At 41.2% G+C, this 24822-nt stretch overlaps 1 protein-coding gene across 1 annotated transcript in view; it reads left to right on the top strand.

Annotated features, from left to right (window-relative positions):
* Positions 1-24822, top strand: part of DCHS2 (dachsous cadherin-related 2) — a 326960-nt gene that overhangs the window by 185168 nt on the left and 116970 nt on the right. The window contains exons 4-7 of the mRNA XM_055405366.2: positions 10210-10446; positions 14009-15025; positions 17395-17582; positions 20337-20436. Of these exons, the coding sequence (XP_055261341.2) occupies positions 10210-10446; positions 14009-15025; positions 17395-17582; positions 20337-20436 (1542 nt within the window). The remainder of the gene's footprint in view (positions 1-10209; positions 10447-14008; positions 15026-17394; positions 17583-20336; positions 20437-24822) is intronic.

Raw genomic sequence — 24822 nt, 5'->3', positions numbered from 1 at the left:
TTTCCAGTCGCTAATTTTCATTCATCAGGCAGGGGTTTATTTCTAGCTCCCTCTTACATTGAAAGCTTTGTGGATCTAATTTTATTGGAGGAACTCTTGTGAAACATTCCCTCTCCACACTGCCCTCATCCCCAAAGGCCCCGGTCTTGTCTTCTGACTCCTGAGTTCCACAAAGTCATTAAAATAAAAGTTCAAGGATACTTGGATTTGGTAAATATTCTGAAGGTCAAAGCTGAATTCATGTTGTATGCACAAGGCAATGGAAAGCCACTCCAGTACTATTGCCTAGAAAATCCCATGGATGGAGGAGCCTGGTAGGCTGCAGTCCGTGGGGTCGCTAAGGGTTGGATATGACTGAGCAACTTCACTTTCACTTTTCACTTTCACACATTGGAGAAGGAAATGGCAACCCACTCCAGTGTTCTTGCCTGGAGAATCCCAGGGACAGGGGAGCCTGCTGGGCTTCCGTCTATGGGGTCACACAGAGTCGGATACAACTGAAGTGACTTAGCAGCAGCAGCAGCAGCACTCTAGGTGCATCGCTTAATATTTTACTGTTTTTACTGCCAATTTTTAAATTGTATTTAAAAGGATATATTTGATATATTTTTATATTTCTTGTAGCACTTGCTTTCAGGGAGGAGGTGGTCAGTGTATTTAGTATCAAAACAGTGTTCCCTTTAGTAGTTCCTTTAGTGATGATTTGTAAGAGGTAAATTGTCTGTCTGTCCTGGTCTTATTTTATGCTTGTGATAATTAATTTTATGTGTCAACTCGACTAGGCTGTGGTACCTAGTTTTTTGATCAAACACCAGTCTAGATGTTGCTGAGAAGGAGTATTTAAGATGTGATTCACACTTAACTAAGTAATATTTGCGTAAAGCAAAAAATGTTCCATAATATGAGTGGGCCTCATCTTATCAGTTGAAGGCCTTCAAAGAGACGACTGATGTACCACCAGGAAGAAGGAATTCTACCTGTAGGCTGCGTTCCAACTCAAGACTGTGACATCCACTCCTGCGGGGATTTCTGGCGTGCTGGCCAGCCCTGAACTGCAGACGCGCCCACCCCCACATGCGCCACTCCCTTAGGTCTCCGAGCCTCTGCCTCTGCTCCTCCCCACTCCCTGGCCCCTCTCCCCCATCGCTGCCTCTCTCTGTCATTTCCACCGTTTGCTTTCGTTTCTCTGAAGACTTCTGACTGATCCGGTGTTCATACCTTACAATAGCTTATCTGAGTAGAAAATTTGGGATAGGCAGTTGCTTTCTTCCGTAACTTTCACAATATTGCTTTATCCTTTGACCTCTGTCATTGCCATTGAGAAGTCAAAGAATTACTCCATTATAGGTTCTCAGTCTTTCTTCTCTTGTTGCTGCTGTAAGATTTTGTGTTTGTCTCTCTTTATTAAAAAATGTCACTTATGTATATAATTATCAGTGTCTCCTTTTCCCATAAATGAGAATGCATTCCCTTCAGAAGTGCCCATTTGTTGCACTGACCTTGCAGTGTGCCCTGGGGTGGTGAGTACTACCCTCACTGTGACTTCTCAAAGGCAATCTAAGCGCCTGCTGGCCTTGCCCTTGCAGTTTTGAACACCAGCTGTGAGTCAGTCTCTCAGGCACTTGAATATCAGCTTCAAGGAGGTGCCCTGGGCGCTGGGTACCATCCGAGCCACACCACCCCAGAGCTCTTCCTCTCCCTTTAGGTAGAGGTAGTACCACTGCCTCTTCCTCTCTGTCCTTGCAACCCCAGAGAAGCCCAGTGCTTCATGCAGTGTTGCTCATCCTCTCCTTCTTACGGCTTTAGCTTCTCATATATGTGTGGTCAGGCTTGCCTGGTGGCTCAGACGGTAAAGAATCTGCCTGCAGTGCAAGAGACCCAGGTTCTATCCCTGGATTGGGGAGATCCCCTGGAGAAGGGAATGGCAACCTACTCCAGTATTCTTGCCTGGAGAATTCCATGGATAGAGAAGCTTGGAGGGCTACAGTCTGCGGTTGCAAACAGTCGGACACGACTGAATGACTAACGCTTTCACTTCACACAGGTGTCTTTGGTTCTTTTAATGGTATCATCTCTAACATTCTCAGTGTAGTTTCTGCTTCCCTGATTGGTTCCTGACTGACACAAGTACCTGTCATATATTTAAATACACAAGGGAAGATATGAAGATGTGAGCATGCACATCTACTAACACGTGACCCGGGGCCCTCAGGGCTTGCCGTCAGACTGGTTTGTCTCAGTGCGGCAGAGTCACGCACATCCAGACACGTGTATTTATAAGTTGCGTTGCCTTTCGAGTGGTTGTTCTTAATGGAGTATCATGCTTTTGTTTAATCAAAGTTTTTGAAAAATCTTAGAAATCCTAAAATTTGGGGCTTTTGAAAATAGTTAATACAAGAATTGGACATTTTCAGAGAGTAAGTCACTGTATCTGAGGTTGCTGGGTGATTATCATCATCCTGATTTATAGATGAGGAGGGTAAACCCGTGATAGATTTAGGTGACTCATCTGTGGGCACTCACGGAAGTCAGTGCAATTTGTGATAGTATGGAGACAGTACTTGGCACTTGGTCTTGATGAAAAGATTTCCTGTTATGTGAAACTGACCATCCCATCATTGCAGAGAAGTTTTGAGTAGATTAATATTTATGTATTTTATATATATATACGTATATAATTATGTATATATACACACAACACAAGCATGCGTAAGCATATACAGATATGTCTGTATCTGTGTACACACCCATATATGAGTGTATGTGTGTGTGTGAATGTAAACTCTCTCAATGCAGACATCCTACAGCAAAGGCCACACTTCTGAGATGTCTGTGAAATGAGACCTGAAGTAGTAAGATAATGGACATCTTCTTTTAAAAACCTTTTCAAAAACTAAAACTAGAAATATTTACCTTGAATGGTCAGGCTCTTATACAGTGTTATTTGTTTTAAAAGGCTTGAAAAATGTCTTCTCAACAAGGCCCTTCCCTTTGGGAAGAGGGTCTCCTGCTGCTGCCCAGCAGCGAGTTCATGTCTGTGAATAGCTGCTGTATGCGAGGCGCCTGCCTGCCAATGCGGCGGATGTAAGAGATGTGGGTTTGATACCTTGATCGGGAAGACCCCCTGGAGTAGGAGATGGCAGCCCACTCCAGTTTTCTTCCCTGAGAATCCCATAGACGGCCCACAGGGTGCAAAGCCCTGGACAAGACTGAAGCGACGTAGCAGACATGCAAGCTAAGCCCTCGTTGTAAGAGCTAAAACTGTGCAGTGCCTTAGCTGCCAGATCTAACTAGTTCACTTCAGTGGCATTTAGCTGTTGATCAGTGAGTGTATATTTCTTAAGTGTGAAGGTTCTTGACAAAGTTATATTTGTACAGCTGTCTGTATTTGCCACAGTATCTCCTTTTCTCTTCTCTTTTCCTTTCCTTCAAATTTGTTGAGAATCGGTAATATAACAAATGAGATGGACATTTATCAGTGAAATTTTGTTAAAAAACAAGAAAATTAATTTTGCCATATGGAATACTGTTCTGTGTGGCACGAAGCATATGTTCTTTTTGGTCCCCATTGTCAAACCTTTGAGACTTCAAATCTCATTATCAAATTATCTCAATTTAAAATACCAGTTTCGGAATTTGGGGGTGAGGCCCATTGAACACTAGATTACTCTCACCAAAAATAATGCTTTCAACTAGCAGAGTGAATATAGTACAGATATTTATTTTATTACATTTCCCAATTTACCATATGTTGTTGCGACACATTTTGCTAGTAATTTGAGCATTGGTAACATTATTTTTGTTTATATCTGGGAATCACATGTTCAAACACTTTTATATAGGTAATTTCTACAAGGTATGTTTATCTCAGCCTCAGGGATTCATTTAATCGAATATAGCTCTCCTAAATATCTTCATTTGCTAGTTGTGATGTTTCCATTCTTGTACATCCTTGAAGCTTTTTACAGAATAAGAATCCTATTTTTGAAAAGACTTTTGCACAGTTATTTTAAAATGCATGTTTTAATGTCCAGTGTAAAGTTTCGTTATGGTATGCAAGTATACAAACTCTAAACAGAGGCAGTATAATGTTTTGTAATAAACATGTTTTTATGACTATCTTATATATACACACATATATAAAATTTCTACTTACAAACCTAATTGCCTTAGCTTGGGCTCAGTCAGTGCTAGTCACTCAGTCGTGTCCGACTGTTTGTGACTCCGGGGACTGTAGCCCACGAGGCTCCTCCATCCGTGGACTTTCCCAGGCAAGAATCCTGGAGTGGGTGGCCATTTCCTCCAGGGGATCTTCCTGACCCAGGCATCAGACCCGGTCTCCTGCATTGCAGGCAGATTCTTTACTGTCCGAGCCACCAGGGCAGCCCTAGCTTGGGCTACTGTAACAAAACACCACAGGCTGGCTGTTTTAAACAACAGGTGTTAATTTCTCACAGTTCTAGAGGCTGGGAGTCTGAGACCAAGTTCGTGGCTGATTGAGCTCCTGTTGAGGGCTCTTGTGTTCTCACACTATGGAGAGAGAGAGAGAGCCCTGTGGCGTCTTCTCCAGTAAGGACACTAACCCCGTAGTATCAGGAATCCACCCTGATGACCTCATTTCACCTTAATTACCTCTTGTCTCCAAATCCGGCTATGCTGGGCTTAGACCTTCAAAACATTGAAGATGGGTAGGATTCAGTCCATAGCACACGTGCTCTTTAAAACTACAGCAGCGTAAGAAGCGTAAAGGGAGTTGTCCTGTGATCTCAGCCCATATAGATGGTCTCTCTGTAGTCGTTCAGATCTTTCCATATTTTCCAGTGTGCATATTTCTTTGCACGTGTGTGTACATGCAAAGTATACATGTTAGTGTTTATGATTATAGTTTACGTATTATTCTGTAATCTAACATTCTCATTTAACACTTCCTGATTTTTTACAGTAGAACTGCTACTGCTACTGCTAAGTCACTTCAGTCGTGTCCGACTCTGTGTGACCCCATAGACGGAAGCCCACCAGGCTCCCCCGTCCCTGGGATTCTCCAGGCAAGAACACTGGAGTGGGTTGCCATTTCCTTCTCCAATGTGTGAAAGTGAAAAGTGAAAGTGAAGTCGCTCAGTCGTGTCCGACCCCCAGCGACCCCATGGACTGCAGCCCACCAGGCTCCTCCATCCATGGGATTCTCCAGGCAAGAGTACTGGAGTGGCTTGCCATTGCCTTCTCCGTACAGTAGAACACTGTATACTTATACATTGTTTAAATGTTTGAGTACTAAGTTTTTTTTAAACATACTGAATTATATATAGATTCATTTTTACAACTCATTTTTTATATAAAATATACAATGTAATGGGGACAACCCACTCCAGTATTCTTGCCTGGAAACCGCCATGGACAGAGGAGCCTGGTGCACTATAGTTCATGGGCATGAAAGAGCTGGACATGACTAAGCAACTAAGCAACAACAGTAGCATGTAAAATCTTCTTAAATGAAAACAAGTATCTTTCCTTTATTCATTGTGGGTGCTATGGAATGGTCTTACTATATTGTATTAATATGGCTCAGAGGTTAAAGCGTCTGCCTCCAATGCGGGAGACCCGGGTTCGATCCCTGGGTTGGGAAGATCCCCTGGAGAAGGAAACGGTAACCCACTCCAGTATTCTTGCCTGGAGAATCCCATGGACGGAGAAGCCTGGTAGGCTACAGTCCACGGGGTCGCATAGAGTCGGACACGACTGAGCGATGGAACGGATACTGCAATAGACTTAAACATTTATTATTTTCTTGATGGATATTAAAGTCATTTGCGATATTGCAAATTCCTATTTCAGAGCCCTTATGTAAGTACAGGGTAGATTTCTAGGTTTTGAATAAGAACAATTTCAGTTCAGTTCAGTTCAGTCGCTCAGTCGTGTCCGACTCTTTGCGACTCCATGAATCACAGCACGCCAGGCCTCCCTGTCCATCACCAACTCCCGGAGTTCACTCAAACTCATGTCCATCGAGTCGGTGCTGCCATCCAGCCATCTCATTCTCTGTCGTCCCCTTTTCCTCCTGCCCCCAATCCCTCCCAGCCTCAGAGTCTTTTCCAGTGAGTCAACTCGTCGCATGAGGTGGCCAAAGTATTGGAGTTTCAGCTTTAGCATCAGTCCTTCCAAAGAACACCCAGGACTGATCTCCTTTAGAATGGACTGTTTGGATCTCCTTGCAGTCCAAGGGACTCTCAAGAGTCTTCTTCAACACCACAGTTCAAAAGCATCAATTCTTCGGCGCTCAGCTTTCTTCACAGTGCAACTCTCACATCCATACATGACCACTGGAAAAACCATAGCCTTGACCAGACAGACCTTTGTTGGCAGAGTAATGTCTCTGCTCTTTAATATGTTAGATAAATATTGCCAAAGGGTCTTTTGGACAGTGTATGTTGATACCACATCCTTTATTAATCTGGCAAAATATTACCTAAAAGTTTTAGCCAATATTAGAGGTGAAAATAGGGGGTAGTTGTTTTTAATTTTGTATTTCTGTTATTTTTAATGAGTTTGAACTTATCATATTTATTTTTGCTTTATTCTTTCTTATAAGAATTATCTGCCCTTATTCACTTTAACTTTTGGTTTATTTGTATCTTTTCATCTTAGTTATAGATCTTTGCATTATTATGTATATTAAATTGTTTTTTATATATTTTCAAAATGTTGTCTTTTGATTTTTAAATGAGTAAATAATGAATAAGTGATGAATGATAACAAAGACAAACACTGGAAAGTGTAAGTAGTAATATACACTACCACGTGTAAAGCAGATAGCTAATGCGAAGCAGCTGTGTAGCACAGGGAGCCCAGCCCGGTGCTCCCTGATGGCCTAGAGGGTGGGATGGCGGTGTGTGGCAGGGAGGCTCAAGAGGGAGGGGATATATATGAATGTACAGTTATGATAGTTGTATGGCAGAAACCAATTCAGCATTGTAGAGAAAGTATCCCCCAATTAAAGAAAAGTTAGGTACAGTGTGGCACATGTGTTATGGGCACATGTCCTCAGGCCACTGCGGGGTCCTGGAGGAGCGGTCTCTGACGCAGGGTGGGAGGTAGAAGGTTCACCCCTTGTGCCAGGTGAACCTAGAGATGTGCTTTAAAATGTGAGTAGAAATCATTGCCAGAGAAAATGAAGAAGTTACTCCAGGGAGGGGATGCAGCAATCCAAACAGAAAAGAACAAGATCGATTCTGGAAATTAGATATGGTTCTCCATGCCAAGAGTGAGCTCCTGTACAATGAGAGGGGTGGCACAGAACCACAGAGATGGAAAAGCACTAATTGAGCAGCTTGGTGATCACAATAAGGCATTTAAACTTTCCTTGAAAACTGGGAGGAGCACTGAAAAGTCAAGATTTGGATTTTAGGAAGACTATTCTAATACAAATATGAAAAATAATATGGAAGGAGTCAGTCTGAAAGCAGGTAGACCAGCTTGTGGTCTACTTGAGGTGGGCATTAATCTTTTCATTGTCATAATGGAAGTAACACCATCTGTGTGGAAAATAAAAGCCTTTAAATGTCCAATAATTAAAATTGAGTTAATTCTAGAAGACTATATACCCAGAGAATGGGGGATAATTGGGTTAGGGAGACTTGTCATTTTCTTCTGTAAACTGATACTTTTGCATTATTTGAGTTTTATTTTTTAATCAAGGATAGACTTTTTTAAGAAAGAAAGTTTGAAGCTAACCAATAACAGAAATGTTGAGTGTTTTGGAGGACCAGCAAATCAGTATGAACCCCAATTTGAACATGACTGCAGATGTGGGTGTGATAACACTTGGTTACGTGACTATTTTATAAGTGTTCCAGTAAAAAATGCTTCTGCTCTTCTGTTATAGTCAGATTGCATCTGGAACCATGTGTTCCCAGATCAATTTGGACAATGTTCAGGAGACAGGAACTGCAAGTGAAATGACACACAATCATGTCAGGAAAGAAAATGGAGATGCTGTGCCTGGCACAGGTCTGAGGAGACATTTAGCTTTGGTTATTGATGATGTGTTTGCCAAGGAGAAATAAGACAAATTCACTAAATTTCTAGTGAACATCAGAACGAGGAATTGGAGTCATAACAGTGCAGATTTTATTTAAAAAAAGAAATAAATTGAATGGGTGTCAGTTTTTTAAAATGCCTGGAAAACAAACATTTCTGATATTTTTGCCAGGTTCTCATAAACTGGCAAAATTGCAGTAGTCAGGCCTTCATTTAACTAATGTTTAAAGCCAGTTGTGTTGTGATAGTCTCCATACGGTTCAGCCACATTTATTTATATGTAAATGCATCTAACATTTTATGTGTGTGTTTCTTTTTTTGTTAAATACAACTAACATTTTCATTTCTTAAACTGGTTATGCTAGACCTCTTTTCGTGTTTCCACACTCACACACCAATAGGTGGTATTGGCAATAATAAATGATTGGCTTTCTCAGCATTACTGGATCTCTCCTCAACTTAACCATTTACACCTTCTTCTCTCACAAGCACTCTGTGTATAAGCCTAAATTATCCTCATGCTTTTGTCAGGTCGGTTTATTTTTCTTCCTTGATTATTGCCTCACTGCAACAAAGATTTGGAACGGTAGTCTAAAGGGTTTAAAACAACAGACAAGTTATAGTTCAGTTCACCTCAAGCAGATAAATCTTTTGTTAGACAGTCCCAAGATATGGGAGCAGGCTGACCTCAAAGGAGTCTTCTTTTTCCCTGTTAGCTTCCCCTTTTTTATACTTCACATCTCCTCCTTTTGCTTTGTGCAAAATAGGGCTTGTACCCACTACCAGTCAATGCAAGGGAATGCAAATGGGCATACGCTCAAAGCCAATTGACAATTGCAAGTTATAATATAACAGCAGGCTGTGTTGTTTATATCTTCTAATAATTCAGTCTATTGTTATAATCAGATGTAGAGTATTTGTGAACCCTTAGTGGGCGCTTAGTTGCCTAAGGTCACTTGAAGAAGCCCCTGTGGTTAGTTTGTATTCACTGTGTGTCTAGGGTGCATGTGCAGGAGCTGGAAAAGTCTCTGTGGTTATTTTTGTAGCATATCTGTGAACTCTCTTGGGTATGTCTGAGATGGGTTTTAGAGATAAGCTTGCATCCCTTTCAGCCAGGCAACCCCTTGTTGCTCATGCCTAACTTTCTACCTAACAGTTTTAATGTTTCTTGAAGTTTTCTTACCCACAGCCATTAATATTTTATTCTCTCACTAACAAAGAGAATGGAGTTCCCTGAAAAAGAGCTGCCCTCTGGTCTTGCTATGGCAGATACCCCAGAAGATAAGACTTCAGCTTCATCTGTGGCTTTAAGGTCTGGTGCCTGGGCAGATGGTGATCACCCAACAACCTGGCATGAGCCTAGACTACACTGGATTATGAGATGTACTGTGCTTGTCCTTCATCCCGGGCTGTTGATATGATAGTAAGGCCTCATGAAGGCAACAGTCTATGTTTTTTCCTGGTTAACTGATATATTTCCAAGATGACTTAAAGTTTAAGCTCTAGGAAATATTGCTTACTTGGCGGAATTTGGACCATCAGTTTGCAAATATTTTCAAGTTCTTTAATTGGAAAGTGGATGTATTAGGGTTCTCCAGAGAAATGGAGCCAATAGGACATATATAAATATGAAGATGTGTGTGTGTGTGTGTGTGTGTGTGTGTGTGTATATACATTTTCTGAAGGAATTGAGCCTGTGATTATAGAGATTACAGAGATTAACAGGCCCCCAGATCTGCAGGTGAGTTGATAAACTCAAGACCTGCTGAACCCATGGTGTAGCTCAAGGCCAAGGCTGGCAGTCTGAAGACTCAGGAAGAGCCAAGATGTCTGGGTTCAATTCGAAAGGAAAGGAAAACAGCCACTGTGCCAAGGTGAAGGTAGTCAGGCAAGAGGGATCTCCTCTATTTGGGGGAGGACCAGCCCTTTTGTTCTAGTCAGACCTTCATGTGACTGGATAAGGCCTGTGCACAGCAGGGAGGCCAGTCTGCTTGACTCAGTCACACCCAAAAACACCCTCACAGACACAAGCAGTGTAATGTTTACCAAATACTGAGCACACTGTGGCCCGCTCAAGTAGCAACCATCACGGCAGCATTAGCAGGTCAGCGTAATGTTGCTCGTATGTATTTGTTGCATGTTATCTGCCTTTTAATTCTCTCTTTCTCCTATCAGGGATTATTTACTTAACATCAACTCTTAGTCATTTGGAATCCACCACACTTCTGCTGATGGTCTGTGCTAGAGATGGCGGTGGGCTCACATCTGTCACTAATGCTGAGGTCACCATACACATTCTCCAGACGACTCTGGCACCTGCTGAATTTGAAAGGCCTAAGTACACTTTCTCTGTTTATGAAGATGTGCCTGAAGACAGTCCTGTGGGAACAGTGAAAGCTAAAGAGTCCTTGAGTAAGTACTTAAGTCTTATGCCACATTGAAATCAATTATTGGAACATTTTCTGATCGTAGCAAACCCCCTCTTCCAACAATGCAAGAAACGACTGTACACAATGGATATCACCAGATGGTCAGTACCAAAATCAGATTGATTATATTCTTTGGAGCTGAATATGGAGGAGTTCTATACAGGCAGTAGAAACAAGACCAGGAGCTGACTGTGGCTCAGATCATGAACTCCTTATTGCAAAATCCAGACTTAAATTGAAGAAAGTAGGGAAAACAACTAGGCCATTCAGGTGTGTCCTAAATCATACCTAAATCAGGTATGACCTTACAGTTACACAGTGGAAGGGACAAGTAGATTCAAGGGATTAGATCTGATAGAGTACCTGAAGAACTAATTATGGATGGAGGTTTGTAACACTGTACAGGAGACAGTGATCAATACCATCTACAAGAAAAAGAAATGCAAAAAGACAAAATGGCTGCCTGAGGAGGCCTTACAAATAGCTATGGAAAGAAGAGAAGCGAAAGGCAAAGGAGAAAAGGAAAGATATACCCATCTGAATGCAGAGTCCAAAGAAGAGCAAAGAAAGATAAGAAAGCCTTCCTAAGTTAACAATGCAAAGAAATAGAGGAAAACAATGAAATGGGAAAGACTAAAGATCTCTTCAAGAAAATCAGGGATACCAAGGGAAACTTTCATTCAAAGATGGGCTCAATAAAGGACAGAAATGGTATGGATCTAACAGAAGCAGAAGATATTAAGAAGAGGTGGCAAGAATACACAGAACAACTATACAAAAAGATCTTAATGACCCAGATAATCATAATGCTGTGATCACTCACCTAGAGCCAGACATCCTGAAGTGTGAAGTCAAGTGGGCCTTAGGAAGCATCACTATGAACAAAGACAGTGGAGGTGATGGAATTCCAATTGAGCTATTTCAAATCCTGAAAGATGATGCTGTGAAAGTGCTGCACTCAATATGCCAGCAAATTTGAAAACTCAGCAGTGGCCACAAAACTGGAAAAGGTCAGTTTTCATTCCAATCCAAAAGAAGAGCATTGCCAAAGAATGTTCAAACTACTGCACAATTGCACTCATTTCACATGCTAACAAGGTAATGCTCAAAATCCTCCAAGCTAGATTTCAACAGTACGTGAACTGAGAATTTCCACTTGTAAAAGCTGGATTTAGAGAAGGCAGAGGAACCAGAGATAAAATTGCCAATATTGTTGGATCATAGCAAAAGCAAGAGAGTTCCAGAAAACATCTACTTCTTCTTCATTGACTACACTAAAATCTTGACTGTATGGATCACAGCAAACTGGAAAAGTCTTAAACAGATGGGAATACCGACCATCTTACCTGCCTCCTGAGAAATCTGTATGCAGGTCTGGAAGCAACAGTTAGACGAGGAACAATGGACTGGTTCAAAACTGGAAAAGGAGTACGTCAAGGCTGTATATTGTCACCGCACTTATTTAACTTCTATGCAGAGTACATCATGAGAAATGCTGGGCTGGAGGAAGCACAAGCTGGAATCAAGATTGCCGGGAGAAATTTAATAAGCTCAGATATGTAGTTGATACCACCCTTGGCAGAAAGCAGAGAGGAAGTAAAGAGCCTCTCCATAAAGTTGAAAAAGGAGAGTGAAAAAGCTGGTTTAAAACAACATTCAAAAACACGGTATCCGGTCCCATCACATCATGGCGAATAGACGGGGAAACAATGACAGATTTTATTTTCTTGGGCTCCAAAATCACTGTGGATGGTGACTGCAGCCCTGAAATTAAGAGACTCTTGCTCCTTGGAAGAAAAGCTATGACAACCCTAGACAGCATATTAGAAAGAAGAGACATTACTTTTCCAACAAAGATCTGTATAGTCAAAGCTATGGCTTTTCCAGTAGTCATATATGGATGTGAGAATTAGACCATAAAGAATGTTTATCACCAAAGAATAGGTGCTTTTGAATTGTGGTGTTGGAGAAGGGTCTTGAGAGTCCCTTGGACCGCAAGGAGATCAAACCAGTCAATCCTAAAGGAAATCAATCCTGAATATTCATTGGAAGGACTGATTTGAATCTGAAGTTCCAATACTTTGGCCACCTGATGCGAAGGGCAGACTCATTGGAAAAGACCCTGATGCTGGGAAAGATTGAAGGCAGGAGAAGTGGACAACAGCAGATAAGACGGTTGGGTGATATCACTGACTCTATGGACATGAGTTTGCGCAAACTCTTGAGAGATGGTGAAGGACAGGGAAGCTGGGTATGCTGCAGTCCATGGAGTAGCAAAGAGTCGGACACAACATGCAGTGTTGAATAAATCTTTCCTTTTCTCCATGAAAGAATTGAGACCATACAATCTATGGCTTGCTCTTTGTTTTTTCAGCATTATTTTTATCCCACTTTTTAAAATCACAAATGTAATGGGTACTTTTAAGCCACTGATCATTTTGCAGACACACACACTTCAAAAAAATTTTATGAAAACACATGCAACTGTATTTGCTGTTCTACAATGACCTCCCCCCATACCCCTACTTCCCCAGTTTGTGTATTGCGGAACTTTGTCCAAGAAACTGGACATTATTCCATCTCATTTAAAAAAGTTGCCTACTATTTCAACTTATATGTATAAAATATGCTTTATTTAAACATTTTCTTTTTGCTATCAATTTGAATGATTTACAGTTATTTTTGCTAGTCCAAATAATACTCAAGCAAATATCTTTATATGACTTGTAGAGGTTTCTCTGCAAGAAAAATTCCTAGAAGTGAATTACTTGTTCAAATATTTTATCCTGCTTCCTAATGAAAGTGTTAGTCCTTCAGTCACGTCTGACTCTTTGAGACCCCTTGGACTGTAGCCCATCAGGCTCCTCTGTCCATGGGATTCTCCAAGTAAGAATACTGGAGTGGATTTCCATTCAGTTCTTCATGGGGATCTTCCTGACCCAGGGATTGAACCCAGGTGTCCCACGTTGTAGATGGATTCTTTACTGTCTGAGGCACCAGGGAAGCCCATCCTGCTCCCTGACCCTAAACCTAATCCATCTCCTCTTCTTTCCTTAACTTTTGGGGATGGTATTCACCTTTTGTCAGTAGCTAGAGAAGGGGTTTCCCTAGTGGCTCGGTTGGTAAAGGATCCATCTGCAATGCAGGAGTCTCCCTCCGTACCGGAGACCTGAGTTAGATCCCCGGGTGGGGAATATCTCTTGAAGTAGGAAATGCTTGACTTTGCTTCTTCAAATATAGGCATCCACATTATTTTCTGAATATCTTTCTCTTTTACTTAAGAAGAGGGAAGGAAGATGGTGAAACTGGTGGCTTTCTCTTGGTCCCCGGACAGTACTTTTGTCTACTGATAATGAGAGACCATATGTTCACTTACAGCAGGCGTTGGAGAGCCGAGGAAGACGTGACGTTGCACAGTATTCTCCATGTATGTGATACGCGTTAGTGCTTTCAGTTCTTAGTGTTTCTAGTAGGTACCTTCTTTTAGCCTAAAGTGATTGCCTTCTCTTTTAATCTCGTCCTTTCTTTTTTCTTTTTCTTTTCAGATTCCTCAGAGCCAGTTTTTTATAGGATCTCCTCTGGCAATGTGGACGGCACGTTCTCCATTCACCCATGGCTGGGCACCATTCGAACCCAGAAGCCTCTGGATCACGAAGCGCAGCGGGTGGTTGTGCTCACCGTCCAGGCGCAGCTCGGCAGCTCCGCCGCCTGCAGCAGCACGGAGGTCAACATAACCGTCATCGATGTCAATGACAACTCCCCGGTGTTTCCCAAAGCCTCGGACGAGGTTACAGTGTCTCAGGGCACGCTGCCTGGCACAGCCTTGTACCGCGCCCGCGCGGAGGACAGAGACAGCGGGCCCAATGGGCTGGTGCGCTACGCCATTGCGCGCCAGAGCCCGAGCGTCTTTTCGGTGGACGCGGGGCTCGGCGTGGTGTACCTCAGCCGGAGCCTGCCCGGCGCGCGGCCGCAGGCGTGCACGCTGACCCTGCTGGCCCAGGACCTCGGCGTTCCTTCTCGGGCGTCGCTGTTGGTGCTGACGGTCGTCATCGCGCCCCAGGCGCGGAGCCCGTCTTTGGCGTTTGAGCACCTGGTCTACCAAGGGGAAGCGAGCGAGTCGCTCTCGCCCATGGCCCCGGTCCTGCGCGTCCGGGCCCGCCCCCTGCGCCCGCACGGTGCTCCCCCGCGGCTCGTGTACTGGTTGGAGCCCAGCGCAGATTCCGCTGCGTTTGGCGTCCACCCTTTCACAGGCTGGATTTATTTGCGGCGACAGCTTGACTATGAATCCACGCAAACGTATAATTTTAGAGTGTTCGCCTGGATCCCAGAGGACAAACTGTCAGAAAATGTGAGCACTTCAGTAACTGTTCGCGTGCTGGATGAGAATGACAATTCCCCTACCTTCTTGCAGGATGTATTGTTTCTGAAAGTCCAGGAGAGTCCTGTTCCCCAAGGGGTAATAGGCAAAATTACAGCGATTGACAGAGACTCCGGAAAGAATGGACAGCTGTCGTATTTCCTTTTGTCCGATGGAAAATTCTTCAAGATTAATCCTAATACAGGTAGCATTTTGTAGCTTGCACTTATTCCTTTAAAATTGGAATTGACAAACCCAAATCTAAGTTTTAACACTAGTGCAAATACATAGTTAAAATTGCCGTTTTTAGTAAATACTTTACTTGATGACAGTATTGTGATTTTAAAGTCAGAATTGAATAGAATTTTTCCTAGAACGATCCATGCTCCTTTGCTCACCCCCACATACTGCCTGTCTATACATGGTTCTTGTTTTGAATTAGAGCTGCAATGAGAACTGAACTGGATAAACTCTTGAGTAAAGTCTAATCTCCCCCACCATATTTTTTCACTTGTAGATGCCTTTAAATTTTTCAAATAATATTTTATAAAACATAAATGTCACCGATGAAGAACTAGAAAATAATTCATTAATTAACATTTCAAAATTACTCATTTGATATATTTCCCCATTCTCATTTTTTTCAAGGAACCATGGGGAATGGGCAGATATTTACACTGAGATTTTTTTTTCAAGTCTTAATTAAGTATACAAATTTTATTATATTTTAAATTTTATATTATATAAATTTATAGGGACTTTAATTCCTGCAACTACCTACAAATGAACTGTGTTTATACTGCAACCATATAGCTGCAGAAACTGAGACCTGCATAGCTCAAATAACATGCCCAAGGTTATGGGGCTAAAAAGAAGTGAGAAGGTTACCACTTTGTACATTTCCAAGAGGCACCATTCATGCTGTGGTCCTTGTACATGTTGCCCTTTGCTCTCTGTGTGTGTGTGTGTGTGAGTTGCTCAGTCTGTGACCCATGGACTGTAGTGGGACCCAATTTGAATTCAATTCTAATTACCTTCTAAGTGCCCACTGTGTGAGTTATGAAAAGGCGCCCCTTCCTCCAGCAGATGGCGCTTTACCCCAGGACACAAGGCCTGCTAGGATGGCAAGCTGCATCTCAGATCCCATTCCCTACTGAGCTGGGCCCTCCCAGCAGAGTGCAAACTGCACTGCTGCCAGGATGGTCCTGCTTGCTCTTTACTTCCACGTGCTGAATAGTTCTCTTAAGTCTTCTGTTTCACTCAGCAATTTATTTTTTTGGAAATAAAATATACATTTGGTCCCCTCATGATCTTCTCTCTCCCACAGTCAGTCCAATGCCCAGATTCAGAAGACCAGGTGTCCACTCCTAGAATTGCTGCATGGCTAGAAGCAAGAAGCTTCATTTCAGGGCAGTTTCCTTACCTTGACTAGAAGAGAGAACTCCTGCCATGCTCCATGGCCTGCTCTAGGGGGTGAATAGTTAAAGTGTATGAAGGGGCTTGGAAGGCTACATACTCACAAACTGTCCCTCTTCACCAGGGCTGGGGATGGTGTGGCAATACGGGGGTTGAGGGCACCATCCAGAGTGTGGCCAGCACATGTGCTCTCCACATCCGGGGCTCCAGGCAGCCTCAGTAGTGACCCTCTTCCTCGGGACCTGCATGGCGCCCTCACGCCCATCATTGCCTGAGCCTCCGAGTCTTTTCCCAACAGCTGCTACTTGTCAGTCAGAGTTGGTTCATCAAGTAAAAGTCTGCCCTTCAGCATTTAGGGATTTCTGAGAAGAATTATATTTTGGAACTTTAAAAACACAGAAGTTGTCTTTGTCATTTTTGTTAGAATCAAATAGTAAATACTTTATAAATATAGTTGACATAGTAAAGGGATATGTAAACACTGTATTTTAGCTTCACCAATTCAGCAACTTATCCAAATATGAATTTTTTTTTTTGTTCCTGATTTCAGTTTTTGTTTTATTTTTCACATGGTTGTTTCATTTGGAGGATGAGGGCAAAATAAAAATCTTAGAAATGGCAATGTTAGGTAATAGTTTCTTCATGATTACTTTCTCACAAATTGATATTTTCATAGATAGTGAGGAAATTAATTCCTGGTGGAACTCTGCAGTGGGAGATGGCCCTTGGTAGTATGTAGAAGCATTTACAATTTTATGCCTGAGTCTGGGATGAAACATGAGGGACATAGCCTGGAAGACAGTTTTGAGCAAGAATATGCAAAATATGGTTTGTAAAGCATGAAGTTATTTGGGAAGTCATCATGCTCACCATACATATATTTTGTGAGATAGTAATAAATAACTCTATACATTCTTTAGTTCAAATGGTTCATGGTAGATAATTTGAAATACAAAGAATGACAAATTGAAGATGACAGAAGAAACTTCAGAAAATTCTTTCAACAGTGGAGCTGGATTACTAAAGAATGTGCTTTTGGAAGTTGTGCTCTTAGAGCTTTATGTCTGGTTTTCCTTTCCGGGCACTGGTCTGGATGGGGTTCTTATGCCAGAATGCTGGTACAGTGGCGACTTCTCTCACGCTGCTCTGTGCTCTCAGGGGAGCTGATCAGTTGGGTGGCCCTGGATCACGAGCAGCGGGCGCACCATCAGGTGACAGTCCTCGTGAGCGACCACGGCACCCCTCCGCGCAACGCCACCACGCCGGTGTATGTCTCAGTTACTGACATCAATGACAACAGGCCGTATTTCCCACAGTGCCTCGCTGGGAAGGAATTGCATATCAAGGTATGTGGAAAGTAGCCATGCAGCATTTGTATTATTTTTGGTCGCTAGTTTTGAGCACCATCTTGTGGTAAAAAGCGTGAACTTACCTGGTCAGTCTTGGTGTGGAAATGCATACATTTCTAGATTTGGAATTGCCCAAATGTCATAGAAACCTGCAATTATTTTTTTAATTAATTTATTTTAATTGGAGGCTAATTACTCAACAATACTGTGGTGGTTTTTGCCATACATTGACATCAATCTGCCACGGGTGTGCATGTGTCCCCCATCCTGAACCCCCCTCCCACCTCCCTCCCCATCCCATCCCTCAGGGTCATCCCAGTGCATCGACCCTGAGCGCCCTGTCTCAAGCATTGAACCTGGACTGGCGATCTATTTCACATATGGTGCTGGGAGGGATTGGGGGCGGGGAGGAGACGGAAACGACAGAGAATGAGATGGCTGGATGGCATCACCGACTCGATGGACATGAGTTTGAGTGAACTCCGGGAGCTGGTGATGGACAGGGAGGCCTGGCATGCTGTGATTCATGGGGTCGCAAAGAGTTGGACACAACTGAGCGACTGAACTGAACTGAATATACAAAAATAAATTCAAAACGGATTAAAGATCTAAATGTGAAACCTACAATTATTAAAACAAAGAAAAGGTATACCTATAGCTGCTTCATGCCAGAAACCAACACAATACTGTAAAGCCGTTGTCCTCCAATCAAATAATTAATAAATTTTAAAAAGAAAATGCTTATATGTTCTATTTAGGATCACACATTCAGTTGTTTTATGATAATGTGGTTCTGTTTGTTGTATGCAAACATAACAGTACTTTATTATCAGTAGTGCTCAGACATGGATTCTTTTTTTTTCAGTAATATTCATGCCTTTCTTTGTTTAGAGCTCAACTGAAAAACACCCGTGAGCTGGTTAGTGGAAGATAGAACAATCTGTAGCTTTAAAGCGGAGGGTGCACGTGTACTCAGATGCTCAGCCATATCCAACTCTTTGCGACTGATGTGCACCCAAAGATTGTAACATTTGATCTTTGCAGGCAAATGCGAAAACTTCTAATTATATTTCTGTGATCTTGTTTTTCATTTCCATATTTTTGTATGTTTTATAATGTACATAATAAATTAGCGTGTTAGTTCATGTAGATAATTGATAAATGTGTCTTGAAGGTACTCATGCTTCTTTTAAGATAAATGGGTTATATAAATAAAAAGTTTGGAAGCTATTGCTCTAAAATAATTGAACATTCAAATTAAGCTCAGATATGCATGTTGAAAAACACAAAAAAGGTATTGAGGAAGTTAATAACTTTAAACTCATCTTCCAAAATCATATTTAAAGAAAATTCTGCCAACATGGAGCATTATGATACCATCCTTATGATTTTATATTATTTCATTTTACGCATGACATGTGTACAGTGTGCTCAGTCGTTTTAGTCATGTCTGACTCTTCACGACCCTGCGGATCATAGCCCACCAGTTCCTCTGTCCATGGCATTTTCCAGGCAAGAATGCTGGAGTGGGTTGCCATGCCCTCCATCAAGGAGGTCTTCCTGACCCAGGGACTGAACCTGCATCTCCTGCATCTCTTGTGTTGTAGGAGGATTCTTTACCTGCTGAGCCATCAGGGAAGCCCCAAGTATGACATTTCACAGCTTAATTAGGCAATAGAACAGAAACTTGGTGTTCCACATGTGTATTTCAGTATGCCAGGAAAGCTTCTGTTAATTAATAAGATATTTTTCCTGAAGTAATAGTCTATGTTTATCTTTAGCATGTTTCAAACCTTTAAAAATGCCCTAAGAAGGTGATAAATAAGAATCTGGAATACTTTTTGTTGTTGTGCAGTCACTCAGTGGTGTCTGACTCTTAGGGACCCCATGACTACAGCATGCCAGGCTTCTCTGTCCTTCACCATCTCCCGGAGCTTACTCAAACTCATGTCCACTGAGTCAGTGATGCCATCCTACCATCTTGTCCTCTGTCATCCCCTTCTCCTCCTGCTTTCAATCTTTCCTAGAATCAGGGTCTTTTCTAATAAGTCAGCTCTTCACATCGGGTGGCCAAAGTATTGGACTTCAGCATCAGTCCTTCCAATGAATATTCAGGACTGATCTTCTTTAGGATAGACTGGTTGGATCTCCTTGCAGTCCAAGGGACTCTCAAGAGTCTTCTCCAACAGCACAGTTCAAAAGCTTCAGTTCTTTGGCCCTCAGCCTTCTTTATGGTCCAATTTTCAAATCCATACATGACTACTGAAAAAGCTGTATCTTTGACTATATGCATCTTTGTTGGCAAAGTAGTGTCTCTGTTTTTTAATGTGCTGTCTTGGTTGGACATAGCTTTTCTTTCAAGGGGCAAGTGTTTTTAATTTCATGACTGCCGTCACCATCTGCAGTGATTTTGGAGCCCAAGAAAATAAAGTCTGTCCCTGTTTCCATTGTTTCCCCATCTATTTGCCATGAAGTGATAGAACTGGATGCCATGATCTTTGTTTTTTGAATGCTGAGTTTTAAGCCAGCTTTTTCGTGTTCAAATAGAATAAAACATTTAAATGTGTAATATGGATTCTTTTCATGGATTTACACTCATATAACCTTTATATGGTAGACATTTGAATTATGTGTGGGTTTAAAAGTAGTTTAAAAACAACAGGAGCATTGTGTTCTTTCATTTCAACTCTCACTGATATTTCCTGTTTAAATTTCACCTACTAATTTGTCATTCATTTGTCTTAATGACAGGTTCTGGAAGGTCAGCCAGTAAATATGTTGGTTACAACTGTGTTTGCAAAGGATCTTGATGAGGGAAACAATGCAGAAGTTATATATTCGATATCTTCAGGTAAAAGTTACTATTCATAAAGGATTAAGAGCTTTTAGCATTTCCTCTGCTGTCTACCAAACGTCTGCCTCCTTCTGAGAAAATAGTTAATGCTGAAGATAACACCAAATTGCACACAAAATAATTTTGTTGTTTTTTAGAATCACCTTTTTAAAAAAGAATTTAAAAGTTTAATGTAAAATCATACATTTTTTTCATGTCCTAAAGAGAAATCAACCAATCATCCACTTTAAATGAATAATTTTCAATAATCTAAAAATGCAAATCAGCTTTTATTGAGGAAAGCACTATTAATAGTTAATGTATAAAAAATGAAATTGAGTATAAAGACATATAAAGACAGGGCTTCCCTGGTGGCTCAGATGGTAAAGAATCTGCCTGTAATGCAGGAGACCCAGGTTCAGTCCCTGAGTTGGGAAGATCCCCTAGAGAAGGGAATGGCTGCCCACTCCATATTTGTGCCTAGAGAATTCCATGGACTGAGGAACCTGGTAGGCTTTATAGTCCATGGGGGTGCAAAGAGTCAGACATGACTCAGTGACTAATACTTCCTCATAAAGACATATGATTATAAATACGAAGTACCTGTGAATCTCTATGAAAATTAAACATTCTTCAGTTCAGTTCAGTTCAGTTCAATCGCTCAGTCGTGTCCAGCTCTCCGCGACCCCATGAATCACAGCACGCCAGGCCTCCCTGTCCATCACCAACTCCCGGAGTTCACTCAAACTCTCATGTCCATCGAGTCGGTGATGCCATCCAGCCATCTCATTCTCCGTCGTCCCCTTCTCCTCCCACCCCCAACCTTTCCCAGCATCAGAGTCTTTTCCAGTGAGTCAACTTGTCGCATGAGGTGGCCAAAGTATTGCAGTTTCAGCTTTAGCATCAGTCCCTCCAATGAACACCCAGGATTGATCTCCTTTAGAATGGACTGGTTGGATCTCCTTGCAGTATAAGGGACTCTCAAGAGTCTTCTCCAGCACCACAGTTCAAAAGCATCGATTCTTCGGCAATCAGCTTTCTTCACAGTCCAACTCTCACATCCATACATGACCACTGGAAAAACCATTGCCTTGACTAGACGGACCTTGGTTGGCAAAGTAATGTCTCTGCTTTTTAATATACTATCAAGGTTGGTCATAACTTTCCTTCCAAGGAGCAAGCGTCTTTTAATTTCATGGCTGCAATCAGCATCTGCAGTGATTTTGGAGCCCCCAAAAAATAAAGTCTGACACTGTTTCCACTGTTTTTCCATCTATTTCCCATGAAGTGATGGGACCAGATGCCATGATCTTTGTTTTCTGAATGTTGAGCTTCAAGCCAACCTTTTCACTCTCCTCTTATTCTTCAGGTCAGAGTAAATCATACTCAAAATATCACATATGTATACTCATGTATGTGTATGTGGGAATTTTACTGAGACAGGCTTGTGTTTATGTTTTTCTTTGAGAATGCATAGGCATTGCATTCCTGTGATTGGATCCAGTGATTGCCTTTAGTTGACATTGTGTCTTTATATGATTTTAAAAGGCACTTTTTGCTGTGTCATATTTGATACAAACATAGGGAAGAAAGAAACAACATTGCTCTTACCTGCAGATAATTTAGTTGCCTGCATGGAAAATCCCAGATATGCTACAGGCAAACCATTGGAATCAATAGCATAAAAACATTTCTGAGAGCAATGTCAATATACAAAAATCACCAGCATTTTAAAAACTAAGCAGGATTTCAAAGGTTTGATTCACTGTAACAAAGAAAATCATAGGGTGTAGGGTCTGGCTTGCTTCAAAGATCGTGAAGTTTAGGCTTCATGGTTCTTCACTTGCTGGGGTTTCTCTAGGATGGGAATATTGTCCTATTCTCTTTAAAGGAGGACCCGCAAATTAGATGTTTCCCTTCCAAATCAAAATCATCTTGATGAAAAGCATAGGGAGGAAAATTTCAGTATAATATATTCAAGACCATTGTGTAGAAAGTTACAAAATACTGATGAAAGACCTGAAAGCAGAAATAAATGAAAATGCAAATCGTGTTCACGCTTGGGAAGGTGACAGAGTGCATTCATTGTTCAGGGACAATGAACCTGCTGCAGAGACAGACAGATACACACACACACAAGTTAAACTAATCCTTCTGTGATGACATTATTTGGAAAGAAACACAACCATGCTAGAAATTGTCCATGAATGTATGGACTAGAGAGATACATCTCCACTTTAGCACAGAGGCTGTCCAGGGAAGAAAAAGGGGAATGAAATTTGGAGGTATACACAGGTTCTCTGCGGTACTTATATTTTGTCGTTTCTTTAAAAATTTTGAAGAAATATTGGGACTTTACCAACCTGGAAGTGTTTCCATGGATGGTCGTCATATATTTCTGAAAGTTTGAAATGTTGATTTTTTTTTTAATTAGTCTTTAATCTGCTACTTGGGATGTAGCAAGATAAAAATATGGTGTTATCTATTATGTTATTCATACCCTTGCTTTAACTTCATCCAATTGAAAAATAGAAGCAACTGCAAAATATAAGATAAAATAACAAGATAAAAATCGATATAATGGGAACATATGTATCTTTGTTTACATATATGTATAGGTGAAGTTGCTCAGTCGTGTCCGACTCTTTGCGATCCCATGGACAGTAGCCTACCAGGCTCCTCTGTCCATAGGATTTTCCAGGCAATAGTACTGGAGTGGATTGCCATTTCCTTCTCTAATATATATGTATACATATCTTTATTTCTATCCTATGAGAATGAAGTAAATGGATCAAAGCATAGATATCACAACCAGCAAATGTTACATAATTTCCTGCGCTATACTCTGACTTTCTTAAGGGCAGGAGTGCTTTTTTATTTGCCTTTGTTTCCCCTATAACTGGTAAAGTGTCTGTTGTATTGTAATGACTCTGATAGCTGAATAAAAGAATGAAAGAGAGTCATGACTGGCCCAGACTTTGAGTTTTTTGTATTGTTTGAAGTATTAAGATTTTATCAAAGAATACAAATCTATTAACAAACTAGAAAAAAACCCTACCATAATCAATTTGAATTAGAAATATCAGTGTGAACTTGTGACATATTTTAGTGTGTGCATGTGTGTTCTCTGTCCACTGAAGATGTCCTAGAAAGAATGAGTGACCCAGAAGCAATGAGCAGAATACAACCTCCCAGTACTGTGTTCCATGGAAGAAACCAGGAGTCCTTGGAGAAATGACTGACTCCAGGTCTCGGACAGGAAATCTTCAAGATGAGTCTGTAACATTTTGTTAAACCAGATACCAGGAGGCTGCTAAAGATGACTAGATCATATCAAAGATTTGGGAACCACATTTGTGTGTGTGTGCTAAATTGCATCAGTCATGTCCAATTCTGTGGAACCTCATGGACTATAGCCCATCAGGCTCCTCTCTCCATGGGATTCTCCAGGCAAGAATACTGGAGTAGGTTGCCATGCCCTTCTCCAGGGGATCTTTCCAACCCAGGGGTTGAACCCATGTCTCGTATGTTTCCTGCATTTGCAGGCAGATTCTTGACCACTAGCGCCACCTGGGAAGTCCTGGGAACCACCTTTAAGAAGATCCTAATGTTCAGAGATGAAACAGTGTGAACATCAGTAGGGATAATAATGGCAATAGATTTACCCATTTATAATGTGTTTAAATTTATGTTTAGTGATTCTTAAAACAGAAACTGAACAAAGCTTTAATGATCATAGTTGGAGTACTGAAGGATGTTAGTAAATTAATCCATTATTTTGAAGACTGTTAAATAAAATTTTACTATCAAACATTTATCCTGACTTTTCCTATAATGAACTGCCCCAGCGGGTTACCAATAAACAGATAAGAAGACAATTTTCTTGAGTAATACATTCCAGCCAATAAATGAAGATGGGGTTTTAGACTCAGAATGTTATACTTTGCAATATTTAGTGAATCATTAATGGATCTAGGCTGTGTACCAACTGGTGCCCACATCACAAAAAGAGACATGTGCCTGTAAAGGAAAACACACACAGCACTTAAGAAGCAGTCTTCCCCCTAAAGTGAACCCAAATCTGATTAATTATCTACATCTACATCCCAATATAAGGAAAACATAGAGGACAGAAGAACATATTAAGCTACATGTTAGAGATAAGCAACAGGCAAATCTAGACCATGGGAAGCTTCAGGATACATAGTCAATTCTTCAGCAGATGAGTTGCAAAATAAATAAAAATAAATAAATGGATGACAGGAAGAGATAGACTGAAGAGATATGCATATATGGAGTTTATGTTAAACCTAATTTGAATTGACTAAAAAATATTTAGACAGTTGGAAATTTTAAAAATAACTATAAATTTGATAATATGAAGAAATTATTACTATTTTTAAA

This window comes from Moschus berezovskii, chromosome 19, assembly GCF_049115385.1.
Source record: "Moschus berezovskii isolate FMDL1 chromosome 19, NW_MosBer_1.0, whole genome shotgun sequence".
Classification (NCBI taxonomy): domain Eukaryota; kingdom Metazoa; phylum Chordata; class Mammalia; order Artiodactyla; family Moschidae; genus Moschus; species Moschus berezovskii.
Note: the sequence above shows the minus strand (reverse complement) of the source record. Positions and strands in the feature narration are given on the sequence as shown.